This window comes from Acanthochromis polyacanthus, chromosome 16 (assembly GCF_021347895.1).
Source record: "Acanthochromis polyacanthus isolate Apoly-LR-REF ecotype Palm Island chromosome 16, KAUST_Apoly_ChrSc, whole genome shotgun sequence".
Lineage (NCBI taxonomy): Eukaryota > Metazoa > Chordata > Actinopteri > Pomacentridae > Acanthochromis > Acanthochromis polyacanthus.
This window is the reverse complement of record NC_067128.1, coordinates 38001383-38021880: the sequence shown is the minus strand read 5'-3', so window position 1 is coordinate 38021880 and position 20498 is coordinate 38001383. Positions and strand designations below refer to the sequence as shown.

General features: G+C 41.1%; 1 protein-coding gene and 1 long non-coding RNA gene across 48 annotated transcripts in view; one reads left to right on the top strand and one right to left on the bottom strand.

Moving 5' to 3' along the window:
* The first annotated feature begins 583 nt into the window (after positions 1 to 583).
* LOC127530352 (uncharacterized) lies at positions 584 to 2779 on the top strand. 14 transcript variants are annotated; one of them, XR_007936945.1, is made up of 8 exons: positions 607 to 706; positions 903 to 1014; positions 1323 to 1462; positions 1575 to 1742; positions 1827 to 1938; positions 1995 to 2162; positions 2331 to 2554; positions 2667 to 2778. It is a non-coding gene; the product is annotated as an uncharacterized LOC127530352 (long non-coding RNA). The 14 variants fall into 14 exon arrangements; XR_007936949.1 differs by lacking the exons at positions 1827 to 1938; positions 2331 to 2554 and having other exon boundaries at positions 2051 to 2162; positions 2667 to 2779; XR_007936948.1 differs by lacking the exons at positions 1827 to 1938; positions 2331 to 2554 and having other exon boundaries at positions 2023 to 2162; positions 2667 to 2779.
* Positions 2780 to 2814: 35 nt separating this feature from the next.
* ccm2 (CCM2 scaffold protein) overlaps positions 2815 to 20498 on the bottom strand; it is a 58910-nt gene continuing 41226 nt past the window's right edge. For 2 of the 34 annotated variants that reach the window (XM_051936869.1, XM_051936837.1), the window contains 11 exons: positions 15859 to 16035; positions 15700 to 15783; positions 15441 to 15624; positions 14720 to 14856; positions 14320 to 14455; positions 13598 to 13655; positions 13390 to 13525; positions 9802 to 9940; positions 8607 to 9643; positions 6536 to 8573; positions 2815 to 5424 (listed from right to left, as the gene is read on the bottom strand). In XM_051936869.1, coding sequence (XP_051792829.1) covers positions 9339 to 9643; positions 9802 to 9940; positions 13390 to 13525; positions 13598 to 13655; positions 14320 to 14455; positions 14720 to 14856; positions 15441 to 15624; positions 15700 to 15783; positions 15859 to 16035 — 1356 coding nt within the window. In that variant the 3' untranslated portion in view covers positions 2815 to 5424; positions 6536 to 8573; positions 8607 to 9338. Of the gene's footprint in view, positions 5425 to 6535; positions 8574 to 8606; positions 9644 to 9801; positions 9941 to 13389; positions 13526 to 13597; positions 13656 to 14319; positions 14456 to 14719; positions 14857 to 15440; positions 15625 to 15699; positions 15784 to 15858; positions 16036 to 18992; positions 19066 to 20498 lie in introns of those variants that run through there. The other 32 variants (XM_051936863.1, XM_051936864.1, XM_051936842.1 and 29 more) reach the window with 32 other exon arrangements.

Below are 20498 nucleotides of genomic sequence, written 5' to 3'. Positions count from 1 at the left end.
ATTGTCTCATTAGGATCACAATCTGGAGCTAAAATCTACTGGACAGGCATGAAAATAGGAATAAATCAGCAGCATGAAGACCAGACAGAGAACGTTTCATTAGAACTAGAACCGACAGAGACGTGTGTTCTGTTCATCCTCTAACAGATGTGACACCACAGATTCTTCTCACCTCCAACAAGCTGCCAACTGACAGAAAGCTGAGGAGGAAAATCAGGACGGAATCCCAGACGGAATAATCAGATTACTGAGGAGCTGTAAAGAACATCGACCAGAACAACCAGGAGGAACAGAAAATGGAACAGATGTAGGGTTAGAACTGTAGAAGGAGAGGATGGAGGCCAGCAGATGAAACAAGCATAAGAACCAGAGAAGAGCTGCTCCTAAACTACAGGAACTCACCTCTAACCTCTGAGTGGAAGACCGAAGACCACAAACCTTGTGGTCCTCAGATTGATTTACCTGACAGTAAATCACAGACTAGACAGGAAGGTTCCACATCTAAACTTCATTCATCACTGGTGGAACAGAACCAGAGAACGAGAAACAGAACCAAAGTCAGTTCAACACGTTAAACCCACAGACCTGCTGTAGGCCCACCAAACATCTGGAATAAGAACAGGCTCACCAAACATCTGGAATAAGAACAGGCTCACCAAACATCTGGAATAAGAGCAGCTTTATGAAACATCTGGAATAAGAGCAGGTTCACCAAACATCTGGAATAAGAACAGGCTCACCAAACATCTGGAATAAGAACAGCTTTATGAAACATCTGGAATAAGAACAGGCGCACCAAACATCTGGAATAAGAGCAGGCTCACCAAACATCTGGAATAAGAACAGCTTTATGAAACATCTGGAATAAGAGCAGGTTCACCAAACATCTGGAATAAGAACAGGCTCACCAAACATCTGGAATAAGAACAGCTTTATGAAACATCTGGAATAAGAACAGGCGCACCAAACATCTGGAATAAGAGCAGCTTTATGAAACATCTGGAATAAGAGCAGGTTCACCAAACATCTGGAATAAGAACAGGCTCACCAAACATCTGGAATAAGAACAGCTTTATGAAACATCTGGAATAAGAACAGGCGCACCAAACATCTGGAATAAGAACAGGCCCACCAAACATCTGGAATAAGAACAGGCCCACCAAACATCTGGAATAAGAACAGGCTCACCAAACATCTGGAATAAGAACAGGCTCACCAAACATCTGGAATAAGAACAGCTTTATGAAACATCTGGAATAAGAGCAGGCTCACCAAACATCTGGAATAAGAACAGGCCCAGCAAACATCTGGAATAAGAACAGGCCCACCAAACATCTGGAATAAGAAAGGGCTCACCAAACATCTGGAATAAGAACAGCTTTATGAAACATCTGGAATAAGAGCAGGTTCACCAAACATCTGGAATAAGAGCAGGCCCACCAAACATCTGGAATAAGAGCAGGTTCACCAAACATCTGGAATAAGAACAGGCTCACCAAACATCTGGAATAAGAACAGGCTCACCAAACATCTGGAATAAGAACAGCTTTATGAAACATCTGGAATAAGAGCAGGCTCACCAAACATCTGGAATAAGAACAGGCCCACCAAACATCTGGAATAAGAACAGCTTTATGAAACATCTGGAATAAGAACAGGCTCACCAAACATCTGGAATAAGAACAGCTTTATGAAACATCTGGAATAAGAGCAGGCCCACCAAACATCTGGAATAAGAGCAGGTTCACCAAACATCTGGAATAAGAACAGGCCCACCAAACATCTGGAATAAGAACAGCTTTATGAAACATCTGGAATAAGAACAGGCTCACCAAACATCTGGAATAAGAACAGCTTTATGAAACATCTGGAATAAGAGCAGGCCCACCAAACATCTGGAATAAGAACAGGCGCACCAAACATCTGGAATAAGAGCAGGTTCACCAAACATCTAGAATAAGAACAGGCTCACCAAACATCTGGAATAAGAACAGGCCCACCAAACATCTGGAATAAGAACAGGCCCACCAAACATCTGGAATAAGAACAGGCCCACCAAACATCTGGAATAAGAACAGGCCCACCAAACATCTGGAATAAGAACAGGCCCACCAAACATCTGGAATAAGAACAGGCCCACCAAACATCTGGAATAAGAACAGGTTCACCAAACATCTGGAATAAGAACAGGCTCACCAAACATCTGGAATAAGAACAGCTTTATGAAACATCTGGAATAAGAGCAGGTTCACCAAACATCTGGAATAAGAGCAGGCCCACCAAACATCTGGAATAAGAACAGGCGCACCAAACATCTGGAATAAGAACAGGCTCACCAAACATCTGGAATAAGAACAGCTTTATGAAACATCTGGAATAAGAGCAGGCTCACCAAACATCTGGAATAAGAACAGGCGCACCAAACATCTGGAATAAGAACAGGCTCACCAAACATCTGGAATAAGAACAGCTTTATGAAACATCTGGAATAAGAGCAGGCTCACCAAACATCTGGAATAAGAACAGCTTTATGAAACATCTGGAATAAGAGCAGGTTCACCAAACATCTGGAATAAGAGCAGGCCCACCAAACATCTGGAATAAGAACAGGCTCACCAAACATCTGGAATAAGAACAGCTTTATGAAACATCTGGAATAAGAGCAGGCTCACCAAACATCTGGAATAAGAACAGGCTCACCAAACATCTGGAATAAGAACAGCTTTATGAAACATCTGGAATAAGAGCAGGCTCACCAAACATCTGGAATAAGAACAGGTTCATTAAACATCTGGAATAACCGTGTGGATCCAGTAAACACTAAACCAACTGTTTTATTAAATTTAATTTTTAACTCATTTACAGAAGAACTCACAGTTCTAGATCCATCCGGCAGCAGGCAGAGCGCCGCTGTCCGTGTTCGGCTCTCTGACTGCGGGGACAGAAGAAGTCTGTGGCCGGTGAGGTCAGATCTCGCGATACAAACAAGCAAGCATCTCTACGGAAACAAACCCAAACCCAGCAAGCCTAACATTATAAATATATACATTTATTCTTGTTTACAGTTAATTGACAGTAAAATCATAAGAAATTTGAATAACTTAAATTTTAAAACTCTAAATAAAAGTTAGCCAGGAAACGGGGAAGTGGACGGGTCCTGGAAAAGGACAAACTAACAGGTTTGGATTTATTGTGGAGAACAAGACCAAATAAGAAAATATACTTTAGAAAAAACATCAAAAACCTGCCACTGATGAGATTTGAAAACTTTCCAGAAATCCAGCCTACAGTGTTTTATAATCAGAGGACTTGGTGACTGTCTGACTGCTGGACCTCCTCCGGCTGTCGTCATGGATACGGTCCACAGAAGTTCTACAGGTTCTAACAGAACTGGAGCGATCAAGTAACTGGCAGGTCATTATTCTGGTAGAATGTTCCTCTGACTCAACCTCTTGGTGCTCCTGGAGAAGGTTTGATCTTTGTCTCTGCTCTCAGAAGGTTTAAAAATCAAAAACAGCAACTCCAGCTAGACATTCTACAATTCTACAGTTTCATTATCAGACGCTTTTGTCCAAAGCGACGTACAACACAAGCAAGAATTCAGACATAAGGAAAAACCTGTAGTAAGTGCAAAAAGGGCTTCAAGTGTGATTGGTCAAAGGTGTTGCCATACAGCAGAACCACCGTCGGGGCGGAGAACACGGAGGTTCCACCTCCACGCTGGAGCTGCTGCTGCTGGGAGGTCTGTTGATATTGAATGTTTCCAGAAGCACTACAAGCCCTGAAAGAAACACGGTTTGACCAAACACGAATACGAGCCTCAAAGCAGTGAGCCACAAAAACCAGATGAAGGCTGCAGATGAAGGCAGTAATCTTAGACTGCAGAACATTCTGGAGGAGAGGCAGCTACAGAACCCACCTACCACAGGAAACCACAAACTCCCTTTACAGGGAAACTATCTCCATCGTTCAAAAGATTTGAAAAGGTTAAAGTCAAAAAATTTGTGACAGAAAAACAACAGCGTTATCTGATCACACAGCCCTGCTGTCAGGTCCACCAAACATCTGGAAAAAGAACAGGTCCACCAAACATCTGGAAAAAGAACAGGTCCACCAAACATCTGGAATAATAACAGACTGAACAGCAGCTGTATGAAACATCTGCAGCTGATCTGAGACCAGCAGCCTGCTCCACATGTTCTAGTGTCTCAGTTTCCTGGTTCTACTTAGAACTCTAACAGACATGGAGCCTCCTGATAATAATCTATATCTAGTGATAGAAATGCATGACTGATAGAAACTGTGTAGACGTGTCGACAGCTGATGCTGAACTGTTTGTGGAACAGTCTCTACTCTTGTCATTCTAATGCTTCATGTCAGTGGAACCACAAATCAGCAGCAGATGTAGAAATATTTCCTTCAGAGTTTCAGGAGGATCAGGAACATCCAGGTTCTGAAATATCCTGGTCCTTCCTCCCAGAAAGACTCAACTTCAGTCCATCCTCATCAGTTCATCGGTTCCTCAGGTTCCAGGTCTGACGGTTCTCCTGTGAATCCTGCAGCTGAAGCAGCAGAGGTCTACTGGTGGTCGTGGCAGAGCAGCGTGTCACAGGAAGCTGCTGCCTCAGCAGAGGAAACAGGAAGTGCCTTCCAGACGAGGGCACCGCAGTGAGAACACTTTGGAAAAGGAAACAGCATGAGCTTTTCTCCGTATTCTTCCTGCAGCTCCAGCTGGAAGGATTGTTGGTGGTGGTACTGGTCCAGGCGGTACTGGTCGGCTACTGTCCATGTCTCCTGACCATCGGCGACTCCAGACAGACCAGCATCTCCGGCTTCCTCTGACTGTGCGGCTCGTCGCATAGCCTGCCGCGCGGCGTTTCTTGCGAGTCGAGCACGTCGCTCCTCATACGACTCGGTCGCTCGGCGTCTGGCCTGCCGTGCCGCGTTGTCGGCCAGACGGGCGAAACGTTCTTCGTAGGACTCAGCGGCGAGGCGTCTGGCTTTAGAGGCAGCGTTGTTGGCCAGGCGAAGGTATCGAGCTTCTTCTGACTCCGTCGCTCGAGCAAATCTGCGGTTTAACCGATCACGAGCTCTACGAATTTCTCGAGCTTCCTCTGACTCAGCTGCTCTAGCGAATCTGCGACTCAACCGGTCACGAGCTCGACGAGCTTCTCGAGTTTCGTCCGACTCGGCTGCTCGAGCTCGTTTGCGACGCAACCAATCACGAGCTTGACGAGCTTGACGAGCTTCTCGAGCTTCGTCCGATTCGGTGGCTCTAGTGAGTCTCTGACGCAACCGATCACGAGCTCGACGAGCTTCTCGAGCTTCCTCTGACTCGGCTGCTCTAGCGAGTCGCATGGCGTTGCGGTTTTGCAACCTCCTGGCTTGGCTGTCTTTGGGCATGTTGGCATCAGAAGATCAGACCTGAAGCAGACAGGAGACTGTGGTTAAACCCAGAACAAGAACCTTTAATGCAGTAAATGAACATTTCAGGGGTCAACAGACCTGAAGTCAAAGAACATCAGCTTCATTCAGCAAAGATGTTCTCATCACAGTCAGAAGTTAAACTCTGAACCCATAAAAACATGTTATCTTTACTACAAATCACCGGAAAGACTCCATTCATCAGACAGAAACCGTGAAAACAAGACAAATTGTCAGATTTCCAACTTCCAGATGGTCCTTGAAGTACTCATCTGTGGGATGTTGATCCATCAGGAAAACGAACCAAATCTGAGCTTTAAATCCTGACATTTCAACAAAAACACAAACCGGAGCTACTGGATCAGCCTTAATATAGAACTGGACTGAATGAACACACAGATCACATCTATTGATCAACAGAGAGGGTCTGGTCCACATCTGGAGCTCTGTTCAAGGATAAAGTCACAACATAGTGCAGGATGATGGGGTTTAGCTAACAGCTGATGCTAACATTTACTTACTGCAATTTAACATCTGTCACTTTCACACACAAAAACAACGCTGTCTGGATTATAAGATTCACACACACACACACACACACACACACATATCTAATGTTACCTCACACACCTGAGAGTCCCAAAATAAACCACAACAACCAGTAAGCCTGAAGAGCAGCCCCGACAGAGCTAACACAACTAGCAGCTAACTCAGCTAATACAGCTAACGGCTAACACACATAGAGTGTAAATCTGTAGCTAACAGAAGAACAACTGCTGTGGCGAAAGTGAAAACACAAACAAAACAACAGAGTCCAGAGTTAGCATGAGGGGCTGGGCTAATGCTAACGGAGCTAACAACAACATTAGAACTAATGCCAACGGAGTCAGTAATAATAATATTAGAGCTAATGCTAACAAAGCTAACAATATTAGAACTAATGGTAGTGGAGCTAACAATAATATAGGAGCTAATGCTAGCGGAGCTAACGTTAACAAGTAGCTGCTACTGAATACTCTCACGGAACCGGATTGGCATTGTGTGGATCCACAGCTGTTAAAGCAGCTGTTTTATTAAATTTAATTTTTAACTCATTTACAGAAGAACTCACAGTTCTAGATCCATCCGGCAGCAGGCAGAGCGCCGCTGTCCGTGTTCGGCTCTCTGACTGCGGGGACAGAAGAAGTCTGTGGCCGGTGAGGTCAGATCTCGCGATACAAACAAGCAAGCATCTCTACGGAAACAAACCCAAACCCAGCAAGCCTAACATTATAAATATATACATTTATTCTTGTTCGCAGTGAATTGACAGTAAAATCATAAGAAATTTGAATAACTTAAATTTTAAAACTCTAAATAAAAAAAGTTAACCAGGAAACGGGGAAACTAACAGGTTTGGATTTATTGTGGAGAACAAGACCAAATAAGAAAATATACTTTAGAAAAAACATCAAAAACCTGCCACTGATGAGATTTGAAAACCTTCAAGAAAATCCAGCCTACAGGCTCTACAGGTTCTACCAGAACTGAGGCTCCGTCCCGTAACTGGCAGGTCATTATTCTGGTCGAACTCATTGTTCCTAAACAGCAGAACCAAGAACAAACCAGAGTAGAACTGACCCCCAGAACATGTTGACAGTATCAGGAGCAACTCGAAGGTTTCCTGTTGCTGTAAGTAAAATTGTCCAGACAGGATTACCTGCTGTTCTGGAAGGAAAGAATGGGTTTCTTTTACACTCCAGGAAACACCTGGAAACATCTGGAACAAACTGCTGAACATTGACGGAACCAACATGTCCAAAATGACTTAAAAACTGCTCAGATGATTTGAAATTTGCTCAGAATTAGTATTTGTCCAGAACGACTCAAACATCTCTGAAGGACTTTAAAAACGAGGTTAGTATTTGTCCAAAGTATAAAACCCAGACTGAAGCTCCAGAGCAAATGAACCCAGATGTTCTAACTTTGGACATCAGTCTGACGACTTGATTTAACTTAAACTGGAATCATCTCATGAACTTTATCAGCTGATCCAGGGTTTAATCAGTAGAAGGTTCAATAAAACCCTTTGACTGTGAGTCCTGATGTTCTCCTGCATGTTCAATCCATCTGCAGAACAACAGACTAGACCTGAGTTCTAGTTTAGTTCTGTTCTGCTGTTTCAGTGGATCGGCTTCAAACTGATCCTGAAACAGCAGCAGATGTTTCCTCAGACGATATGTTTCGAGAGAACCAGAGAAGAACTGGAGCACCAAGGTTACAGGTTCTGAGGTTCTACTCTGAATGTGTACCATCCTGGTGTTCAGAGGTTACCTGAGCTCAGGTGTGGTGCTCCACTTAGTTCAGCAGGTACACATCGGAGTGAAACCTGCTGAGGAGCTTCAGAGAGGAGCTGCAGGTCATCTTGAAACCAGGATCAGACCACAGAACTTCTACAGCGTCATCATTTCAGAGCCTCAGAACTTCATCAGGGACATTTTAGCAGGAAGAACACGGAGTTCTGGTAAAAACTGACAGCAGGACATGGATGGTCTCATTTCACCTACATATGATACCTGGATCATCTTCTAGCCAGAAATGATGGAAAAAGTCCATCAAAAACAGATAAATCTGGACCCATCTCTATGGACTTCAAGGACCTGGAATGTTCTAAGTGAGACTGAACTTAAAGACTGGAAGCAGGAAAGGAGAACGTCCCTTGGAGAAAGTTCTGAGTAGACCTACCGACAGTTGGAGAAAATTCTAGAGTAGACCTACCGACAACTGGAGAAAGATCTAGAGTAGACCTACTGACAACTGGAGAAAGTTCTAGAGTAGACCTACTGACAACTGGAGAAAGTTCTAGAGTAGACCTACTGACAACTGGAGAAAGTTCTAGAGTAGACCTACAGACAACTGGAGAAAGTTCTAGAGTAGACCTACCGACAACTGGAGAAAGTTCTAGAGTAGTCCTACCGACAACTGGAGAAAGTTCTAGAGTAGACCTACCGACAACTGGAGAAAGTTCTAGAGTAGACCTACCGACAACTGGAGAAAGATCTAGAGTAGACCTACCGACAACTGGAGAAAGATCTAGAGTAGACCTACCGACAACTGGAGAAAGATCTAGAGTAGACCTACCGACAACTGGAGAAAGTTCTAGAGTAGACCTACCGACAACTGGAGAAAGTTCTAGAGTAGACCTACTGACAACCGTCGGTAGGTCTACTCTAGATCTTTCTCCGGGGGACGTTCTCCTCTATGGACTTCAAGAACCTGGAACTGGAAATATTCCCAGTATGAAGGTAGAACTCTGATCATTGATAAAGTTAATGCTGATGAAGAACCAGATGTTCTGAGGAGGTTCTAGTGGAGTTTAGGGAGCTTTGGTGGATGTAATGTGGAACAGAGGCAGGTGTAAATGATGTTCTTTAATAACTGTGGATACAGTTGGTGTTCTCTGGTCTGAGGTCCAGACAGCTGCAGCAGTGTGAAGGAACATCAAACATCTAGTTCAGCCAGCACTGGCGTTGTCTCCAACAGTCTGAGGTTCTACAGCATCTCATGGTCAGTTTGAACAAGCAAATATATAAAAGAGTAAACACGGATAACAAACGATAGTGTAAAACAATCTTACTGAGAATTGTAAAAGCAAAACAGCGACAGATAAAAGAAGCTGAGACGAACGCTGCAGCCTCCTGAAGATCACCAGTCCTCCAAGGACACATCGCAGAGGCAGATACTGCCGATAAAAGGTACAAAATCAATAAACAGGTTCATCAATCAGAGACTGAGTCCCTCTGGAAGGCTGCAGGTTCCTGGAGCTTCACGTCTTCCGGATAGCTAGAGGACACCACCAGGAACCAGAGATCCAGACCTCCTCCACCTGACCGGCTGATCACCTGAGCTGGCCAGGTTATCATGTGATCATCCGGTCAGGGCGTGGTTCCCTCCTGGTCCATACTGCAGCCCAGAGCCTCGATGTCGTTGCTGATGTCGGTGATCATTCGGTCCCACTCGTCACCCTCTGAAGCCTCCTGACCTTCATCTGAGGCTCCGCTGTCGCCGCCGCCTCCCGCCGCTCCGTTCCCGTTGGTGGTGGAGTCGGAGGCGGAGCTGGCGGTGCGGCGGTACCGGCCGAAGCTGTCGGTGATGATGCCGCGACCGTCCTTCACCCCGATGGTCTCCAGGAAGTTCTCAAAGTGCTGACTGTCCTTCTCTGGGATGAAGGGACGAAGACCTGCAGAAGATCAGACCGTGAAAACAAATGGATCTCAGACAAACTACGATGTAAAAACAACACAAGATGCAGAAGAAGCCTCATTTATATGCAGATGTATGGTGGGTTCAATCTAAGTGTTTGATTTCACTGGGTTCTGATGTTCTGGTGGGTCGTACCGAGGAGGAGGAACTTCCTGCTGTCTCCGTAAAGCTGCCGCAGGTTGATGCAGAACTCATGGATGGAAGCTCCGTTCCGATATTCATGCAGCAGAGTCGCAAACTGTTGGATCTCCTGAGACGACAACTTGGTCCTCAGCTGGAGATTCAAAATCAATGCAAGAGTTACTACAGCCTGAGGACAGCTCAGATTCACGGGTTATTTCTGTTTTAAATAAAGTTTCCTGTATTATTTCTGTTTTAGATAAAGTTTCCTGTATTATTTCTGTTTTAGATAAAGTTTCCTGTATTATTTGTTTTGGATAAAGTTTCCTGTATTATTTCTGTTTTAGATAAAGTTTCCTGTATTGTTTTTGTTTTAGATACAGTTTCCTGTATTATTTCTGTTTTAAATAAAGTTTCCTGTATTATTTGTTTTGGATAAAGTTTCATGTATTATTTCTGTTTTAGATAAAGTTTCCTGTATTATTTCTGTTTTAGATAAAGTTTCCTGTATTATTTTTGTTTTAGATACAGTTTCCTGTATTATTTCTGTTTTAAATAAAGTTTCCTGTATTATTTGTTTTAGATAAAGTTTCCTGTATTATTTCTGTTTTAGATAAAGTTTCCTGTATCATTTCTGTTTTAGATAAAGTTTCCTGTATTATTTCTGTTTTAAATAAAGTTTCCTGTATTATTTCTGTTTTAGATAAAGTTTCCTGTATTATTTCTGTTTTAAATAAAGTTTCCTATATTATTTCTGTTTTAGATAAAGTTTCATGTATTATTTCTGTTTTAGATAAAGTTTCCTGTATTATTTCTGTTTTAGATAGTTTCCTGTATTATTTCTGTTTTAAATAAAGTTTCATGTATTATTTGTTTTAGATAAAGTTTCCTATATTATTTCTGTTTTAGATAAAGTTTCCTGTATTATTTCTGTTTTAGATAAAGTTTCCTGTATTATTTCTGTTTTAGATAGTTTCCTGTATTATTTCTGTTTTAAATAAAGTTTCATGTATTATTTGTTTTAGATAAAGTTTCCTGTATTATTTCTGTTTTAGATAAAGTTTCATGTATTATTTGTTTTAAATAAAGTTTCCTGTATTATTTCTGTTTTAGATAAAGTTTCCTGTATTATTTGTTTTAAATAAAGTTTCCTGTATTATTTCTGTTTTAAATAAAGTTTCCTGTATTATTTCTGTTTTAAATAAAGTTTCATGTATTATTTGTTTTAGATAAAGTTTCATGTATTATTTCTGTTTTAAATAAAGTTTCCTGTATTATTTCTGTTTTAGATAAAGTTTCCTGTATTATTTCTGTTTTAAATAAAGTTTCCTATATTATTTCTGTTTTAGATAAAGTTTCATGTATTATTTCTGTTTTAGATAAAGTTTCCTGTATTATTTCTGTTTTAGATAGTTTCCTGTATTATTTCTGTTTTAAATAAAGTTTCATGTATTATTTGTTTTAGATAAAGTTTCCTGTATTATTTCTGTTTTAAATAAAGTTTCCTGTATTATTTCTGTTTTAGATAAAGTTTCATGTATTATTTCTGTTTTAAATAAAGTTTCCTGTATTATTTCTGTTTTAGATAAAGTTTCATGTATTATTTCTGTTTTAGATAAAGTTTCCTGTATTATTTGTTTTGAATAAAGTTTCCTGTATTATTTCTGTTTTAAATAAAGTTTCATGTATTATTTGTTTTAGATAAAGTTTCCTGTATTATTTCTGTTTTAAATAAAGTTTCCTGTATTATTTCTGTTTTAGATAAAGTTTCCTGTATTATTTCTGTTTTAGATAAAGTTTCCTGTATTATTTCTGTTTTAAATAAAGTTTCATGTATTATTTCTGTTTTAAATAAAGTTTCATGTATTATTTCTGTTTTAGATAAAGTTTCCTGTATTATTTCTGTTTTAGATAGTTTCCTGTATTATTTCTGTTTTAAATAAAGTTTCATGTATTATTTCTGTTTTAGATAAAGTTTCCTGTATTATTCTGTTTTAAATAAAGTTTCCTGTATTATTTCTGTTTTAAATAAAGTTTCATGTATTATTTGTTTTAGATAAAGTTTCCTGTATTATTTCTGTTTTAAATAAAGTTTCCTGTATTATTTCTGTTTTAGATAAAGTTTCATGTATTATTTCTGTTTTAGATAAAGTTTCCTGTATTATTTCTGTTTTAGATAAAGTTTCCTGTATTATTTCTGTTTTAGATAAAGTTTCATGTATTATTTCTGTTTTAGATAAAGTTTCATGTATTATTTCTGTTTTAGATAAAGTTTCCTGTATTATTTCTGTTTTAGATAGTTTCCTGTATTATTTCTGTTTTAAATAAAGTTTCATGTATTATTTGTTTTAGATAAAGTTTCCTGTATTATTTCTGTTTTAAATAAAGTTTCCTGTATTATTTCTGTTTTAGATAAAGTTTCATGTATTATTTCTGTTTTAGATAAAGTTTCATGTATTATTTCTGTTTTAGATAAAGTTTCCTGTATTATTTCTGTTTTAAATAAAGTTTCCTGTATTATTTCTGTTTTAGATAAAGTTTCCTGTATTATTTGTTTTGAATAAAGTTTCCTGTATTATTTCTGTTTTAAATAAAGTTTCATGTATTATTTGTTTTAGATAAAGTTTCCTGTATTATTTCTGTTTTAAATAAAGTTTCCTGTATTATTTCTGTTTTAGATAAAGTTTCCTGTATTATTTCTGTTTTAGATAAAGTTTCCTGTATTATTTCTGTTTTAAATAAAGTTTCATGTATTATTTCTGTTTTAAATAAAGTTTCATGTATTATTTCTGTTTTAGATAAAGTTTCCTGTATTATTTCTGTTTTAGATAGTTTCCTGTATTATTTCTGTTTTAAATAAAGTTTCATGTATTATTTCTGTTTTAGATAAAGTTTCCTGTATTATTCTGTTTTAAATAAAGTTTCCTGTATTATTTCTGTTTTAAATAAAGTTTCATGTATTATTTGTTTTAGATAAAGTTTCCTGTATTATTTCTGTTTTAAATAAAGTTTCCTGTATTATTTCTGTTTTAGATAAAGTTTCATGTATTATTTCTGTTTTAGATAAAGTTTCCTGTATTATTTCTGTTTTAGATAAAGTTTCCTGTATTATTTCTGTTTTAGATAAAGTTTCATGTATTATTTCTGTTTTAGATAAAGTTTCATGTATTATTTCTGTTTTAGATAAAGTTTCCTGTATTATTTCTGTTTTAGATAGTTTCCTGTATTATTTCTGTTTTAAATAAAGTTTCATGTATTATTTGTTTTAGATAAAGTTTCCTGTATTATTTCTGTTTTAAATAAAGTTTCCTGTATTATTTCTGTTTTAGATAGTTTCATGTATTATTTCTGTTTTAGATAAAGTTTCATGTATTATTTCTGTTTTAGATAAAGTTTCCTGTATTATTTCTGTTTTAAATAAAGTTTCCTGTATTATTTCTGTTTTAGATAAAGTTTCCTGTATTATTTCTGTTTTAAATAAAGTTTCCTGTGTTATTTCTGTTTTAAATAAAATTTCCTGTATTATTTCTGTTTTAAATAAAGTTTCCTGTATTATTTCAGTAATAATAAAGACGTGTAGTGAGTGGACAGATGATGCGGTACCGTGGTCATATAGTCCTGCAGCAGCTCGGCGGCCGTCGTACTCAGCTCTCCTTCGCTGGCCGTCTTGTTCTGAGGAGATGCTGGGCTGGAGGCCGATGGAGAGCTTCCTTCCGTCTCCATGGTGACCTGGAACGGACTGAAGGAAGCCACCGTGAACACAAAGGCTCAGATCTGTGGTCTGAAATCAGAAGCTCTGCTGAGAACTTACAACGTGCTTCCTTCTGCCTCAAACGCCTCCTTAACGTCCACCTTACTGGAGGAGTCATCTGCAGAGAACACAGATTAAACTAGAACAGCAGAACCCAGGGTGCTATCAGAACCAGGCTGATTAATATCATGTCCTGATCCAGTTTATGAAACCAGTCCAGAGAATCTGCTGATAAAGAGTTGTTCTGCCTCCAGGTGGTTCTGTTTTAAACTAAAGTCAGTCTCATTAAAGATCTCAGTTCAGGAACTAAAACTAGAACCAGCTGAGGAACAATCTCTGTTTAAAGAGCTTCAATAGATGAACTTTAAGACGAGAAGAAAAACTACAGACCAGCTCCACTCCAGGTGGTGGACCTTCAGGTTTAATGGTTGAATTCATTCCCTTTAGTTTGATTAAATAAACAGTTAAAGCCCGTTTCCTGTCCATCAGAGTGACATCACCGTCCAGGTGTTTAGAGAACAGGTAGCTCTGAATGCAGCTGCTACATTAAGTCTCCAAACACCTGCACAGGTACGACATTCCTAATCATCCATAAACTGAGTCTGACGGTAAACTCAGGATCAGGCTCTGATCAATAATCTGACTCTAAGGATCAATAAGGAGGAAATCAGATCAGTTTCATTTATTCCCACAACAGACGGTTTCTCTACTAAAGACTCAAACTGGATGTTACTGCTGTGATTCTAGAACCTGTAGATACAGAACGTCCAGGTGAGTCTCACCGCTGTACAGGGACAGGTGTCTGGTCGGCGTCGTGGCTCCGTCAAAGATCGCTCTGTCCAGGAAGTCGATGGTAGATTCAGTGTAGACGATCTGAAACACCTGGCTGAGCAGCAAACACAGCTCCTCTGCTGCTGCCTGCAACACAAACCTGCACAGGTAACCTCAGCACAAACCTGCACAGGTAACCTCAGCACCTGCTTCTATCTAAACAGTGGTTTTTTAAACCTTCAACATTTCATTAAATAATTTTCTTAAACTGGCTAACGAACTCTAAAAAATAATAAACATTTTAAAGACGTTAAACTTATTCTGAACCAGATAAAACTGTCCTCGTGAACCTGGAATGATCCTGAGCCGTCTCTAAAGCAGACAGGTGAAGCCGGTCCAGGTAGAGTTTACCTTGTTGTCGACGGCCAGCACCAGCAGACAGCACACCTCCACCAGAACAGCTCCACTCTCCGACAGAGAACTCAGCGTCTGAGATTTATTCAGATCTGGACACGAGCTGGGACACGGTGAACCTCCAGACTCCTGGGCTGGAACCAGAACCACAGCTGTTAGACCGGACCACGGAGAACGGATCACATAATATAAACAGGATAATATAGATAATATAGCCTATAAAATCATACAGACTGGATCTAAACCCATCCACACAGATCTGACTCTGGTCCACATCTTCTCTGGAGGTTTCCTCAGTTTCCCTCCATCCTCTGCTGCTGTCTGACCCAGAAGGAAACTGAGGAAGCCTCCAGGAGAAGGTTCTGATGCTGCAGATGAAAGAGAACCTTCAGAGAGAAGCAGAAGAACGGAGAACATCATGGAGATGCCCAGTGTTTGTGTAATTACTCTGACTGCCAGGAGGGGGAGACACCCTGCAGGTGAAATATTCACCTGGATCTTCTGGAGCATTTCACTGTTTAAAATCACTGATTCTGAATCTGTTCTTCACTGGAGGACACTTTATCTCAGGTAGCCATGATTAGAGGTTGTTAGAAGCTCCTGTTCCAATTAGACACCACGATCACATCCTGTTATTCTCTTTGTCCAACATTTAAACTCCTAAAAGCTGCAGATGATGAACAGGATCCAGGTTCTGGTCTCCTGTTAATTTATTTACCTGTCTTGATGACCACCAGGTGTAGGGAGTCGTCTCTGATGTAGGACACGGCAGCGATGTCATGGATGGGAACCCTCAGGATGATGTCTTCTCCATCTCTCCACACCAGCTTGATGTTGTAGGCTGATAAGCTGACCACGGCGTCCTGCTCCGTCGTCAGCTGGCCCGCCAACTGATGGGACTTCTGACGGAACAAGCAGACACTCAGAACCTTCAGGCTTCACACAGATCATCAGACCAGCGATCTAAAGGTTCTCACCCTGGCATTGTCGATGAGCTGCAGAACCTCCGTCCTGCTCGACGGGTTCAAGTATCCTGGAACTGACGTCAGCTGGCCCAGATACTGGACAGAACATCAGACACTTTAGAACCACAGAGAAGAAACAGAACCAGAGGATGGGTGGTTCTCCCCACTCACTTTGACCTCCTTCTCGATGTAGTCGTTGAGCAGGATGTCAGGGTCGATGCGGTGGTCGGGCTGGGACAGGGAGAAGGTGTGGAGAGGTCTCCGTTCGTTGGTCTTCTCCTGGGCCTTCTTATCTCGACCCTTCTCTCCTTTCAGAAACACTCGCTTGAACGGAGACACAATGCCAGGCTGAGGACAGAGACAGAGACTAAGGCTACGTTTACACGAGGACCATCTTAACAGAAAACGCAAAAGTGGGGTCTTGTCATTTCACGTTTAGACGAGCGGTTTTGAAGGAAATCTGCGTATATACGGTGACTCTATAGTGTGTGGAATTCTATTGGATATGCATGCCAGGCAGCTGGGTGGCGCTGTGACAAAACTCTGCCATGTCTACGCGCATGCGTACTATCTCCCTTTATGGATCTCCGCCGCGGTAAATGTTCATGAATGGAATCTGTACAGATTCTGTACGTTTGTTGGTACGACTCCTGTAGTGAACATAGAGCTGCCAGAGCTGCTTGAAGGTACGAAGGATGGAAATAATCACATCTTTGTTTACGTCCTTGTACCGGCCGGCAAACCAAAGCACATATGTGACGTAATCGCGTGCGCGACGTGGTCAGATCTCGGCAAAGTTTTGCGTTTTGCTGTTCAGACGGAAACGTAACGGCGGAGAGTTTTCTACTTTTCCACTCTGGAGGCCGGTTTCAAATTTTTGCGTTTTTAAGCCCCCAAAACGCCGTCCTCGTATAAACGATAGGGTGTTTTGTTGAAATATTTTGACGTTTTTACCTGCAAGCGTCCTCGCGTAAACGGCCCCACAGAGAACATCTGACTGCTTCTACCACCAGACTGGAGAAACATCTCTGCATGCTGAGCTCCATCAATCTCCAGAAGGACCAAAAGTGGTCCTCCAGAGGGTCCAATCAAAGTGGAAAAACTCCACAGAAGACATTAACTGCAGATTGTAAATTAGTAAAACTATAAATTTAAAATCATTTCTAGACCATGACAAGTTGTTTGGATCAGAAAGTAAAATACAAAATAATTCTTTTGTCGTTTGGCGTCTCATTTTTGTGACATTTTGTCTTGTTCTTGGTTTTTTTTGTCTCATTTGTCAGTTGTCTGTTTTTTTGTTGTTTTCTCATTTCTGCCATTTTGGTTTTTTTTGTCTCGCTTGTGTTGATAGTCGACTTTTTTGTCATTTTTTTCTTGCTTTTGTAATTATTTTGTCTTATTTTTGTTGTTTTGTCGTTTGATCACAGTGAAACACTATATAGATATCTGTGTGTCTTAGAAATCCAGGAGTTGTGGTTATTTATAGGTTCTTATGCTGTGGTTTTACTGGTCCGGTCCGCTGGAGATCAGACTGGACTGGATGTGGAACCTGGCCTAAGATCAGTTTAACCCTTTAAGCTTCAGTCAATTCCAGCCGTTTTCAGTACAAAAAAATCGCTAATATTCTATTTTTAAATAAAAAAAAATTACGAAAAATACAGGGAATATTGGACGGGCAGCGCGAGGTGCATTTCCTTGAAAACGACCGATTCGGGGATTTTATACCGACTTCAGGACATGTTTTGGACAAAATAGTTTACTGGCTTGTGTCATCTGATGTAAAAGGTTGGATTATGGCCGTTTTTTGTGGAATATTTTCATCTGTGTGTAATAATGAACCCGGAAATGTGAGTCGCGCTGTGTGCTTTGAAGCCGTGTATAGAGAACGGATGGATGAATATTTGTTTTTGTCGGACAAATGTGTTTTTCTCACCCGCTGTGGTAATCACATCTGAAAGTGGTTTATACCGGCGGATTCATGAGAATCTAAGCTTTCCATCGGCGTATAGTGTTTGTATAATCAGGTTTGCAGCTGTCGGACATTCTTGAAATTCCTATGCAAATTAGTAGGTGTACTGCCGGCGGTACACTGAAGCGTAAAGGGTTAACTCCCCTGATGTAGAGCTTCTGTGTTGGGACGTCTGGTGGAGATTATTGATCACAGCTGGATGAAGATCGAGCTCCAGATCCCACCTGGAGCTCCAGACCTGCTCTCAGGTTCTCCACACCTCCAAGCCCGTTGGATTGGTCCACCTCCACAGCTCCTCCTCCCACCAGACCCATCATGCCCTGGTATAAATCTAGAACCAAACTCCCAGTTGTTCTTTTTTTAATAAATTTGCAAAAATTTTGTACATTTATGTTTTTTTCTGTCAAGATGGGGTGCTGAGTGTACATTAATGAGAAATAAAATTAACTTTTTTGATTTTGGCAAATGGCTGCAATGACACAGAGAGAGAAACATTTCAAGGGTCTGAATACTTTCTGTACCCACTGTAAATAGAAATGACACAAACATTTAGTGGTTTAAGTTCCTGTGTATGAATATTCATCATTCAGTCTCAAACATTTAATTGAACTGAAGAATTTTACTTCTTGTGTCAAATATTGATATTTGACCCAAACCTGATTAAATAATCCCAAAGCCTCTAATTAATTATATCCTGTTATTCTTTGATCTTTTCTATGTTAAATTAGTCTGACATTAGGTTGCTCTGCCGAAACCCATCAGGTCTGGTTGTTCTGTTGAACCCAGCTGACTCTAGTCGGGTCGGAACGTCTCCAACCAATCGGACTTCTGCTTCCTTCACGGCGCTGGAAGCTCCATGTTACTCAATACGTGTTGCTCAGCGCTAACCCTGAGCATTGAGCAATAACAGACGTAGAACAGGAAGTACAGCTCAACAACAAGCAGCTAAACACTAATGATGTTCATTCTCTCTCAAAACACTTTGTTTTATTTCATTCATTTGTAAAATAAAAAATGTTTCATGTAAATAAAGTCACCAAACAAGAATGAAAGGGAGCAGAAAGAAGACAAGTCTTTTTATGTCTGCCCCTTTATCCCCAGAAATCAGCTGCTGGCCAACACAGACAGTGGCATACCATTGTGGTTCTCCAGTTACAATTACGTTAGTACTTTTCACAACAACAAAAAAATGACAACTGAACTTCTGTTCAGTTCTACTGCATCGTTAAACCCTGACTTTAAAAAGCTGCACGGAAACCTGCAGCTCTACACCACAGAGCAGGAAAACCTACCAGCAGACACTCAAACACGCCAACACGCATGTTTCTAACGTTACCTCGGTCTCCATGAGCGCTGTCCTCCTGACCACCTGCTGCCTGACAGCTGAGACCTTCAGGGAGTCGCCCCCCCCCCCCCCCCCCACAGGAAGTCACCAACTCTACCTCCACCTCACAACCACCACTTCCTGTCAAGACACGAGCTGTGTGCTGCTAGACACGCCTGCAGAAGCACCACACGCCTGCAGAAAACACCAGGTTGCTGTTAGACACGCCCAGAACACGGAGACGGAACGACAACCAGAAACCTGCAGGACTCCACCTGGACCTCTGGTAGTTCTACTGAGATGACCTGAAGAACATGTAAAGGATGAGGTATAAATTTATAGAGGAGAACATCTGCACAGAAGATATTATCTAGAAGAACCTGCAGAAAGCTCCTTTGAGCCTTTCTGATCTCTGAGCTGCTGATTTAACAGATCAAACCCCAGCAGCAGACCAGAGCTGCTGAATGATGGACAACAGGATGATCTGATCAGTACTACAATCATCTCACATTTAAAGCTATTTTCTGAGCCAATAAATCAATTATTGATTCACTGCTGCAGTGAATAATAGCAGCTGTTTTTAAATCAGACACTTGGGGTTCATCACAAACCAGCAGAACTTCAGCAATAACTGCATTTGTCATTAATAAAAGGATTTCATCTAAACTCTGGAGCTTCCTGGTTTAAATTCCTCCCATAACATGCTGCTCTTTAAATACATGGGTACACATGTTCCCTAAACATCTCACAGATGTTCCCTAAAGGCCTCGCAGATGTTCCCTAAAGGCCTCGCAGATGTTCCCTAAATCCTAAAGTGAGCTAAAAAAGATCAAGACCAGGAAAGCCACAGGTCCTGATGGAATCGGCTCCAGACTCCTCAGAGACTGTGCAGACCAGCTCTGTCAGGTGCTGCTCTGCATCTTCAAACTGAGCCTGAGTCTGGAGAGGGTTCCTGTGTTGTGGAAGACTTCCTGTCTGGTTCCTGTCTCAAAGACCAGGAACCCCAGGGAGCCAAACCACTTCAGACCTGTGGCCCTCACTTCTCATCTGATGAAGATGATGGAGAGGATCATCCTCAGGAATCTACTCCCCCTGGTGAACCCTAATCTGGACCCACTACAGTTTGCTTACCAACCGAACATTGGAGTAGATGATGCAGTCGTCTACCTGCTGCACAGATCGCTGACTCACCTGGAGGACACCGGCAGCACTGTGAGGGTCATGTTCTTTGACTTCTCCAGTGCTTTCAACACAATCCAGCCTTCTCTGCTCAGGGTGAAGCTTGAGGGAGCGGGAGTAGACTGTCACCTGGCTGCTTGGATCATCGACTACCTCACCAACAGACCACAGTACGTGAGGCTTCAGGACTGTGTGTCTGATGTAGTGGTCAGCAGCATGGGGGCCCACAGGGGACAGTGCTCTCTCCCTTTCTCTTCATCCTGTACACATCAGACTTCCACTACAACTCTGGGAGCTGTCACCTCCAGAAATTCTCTGATGATACAGCCATTGTTGGGT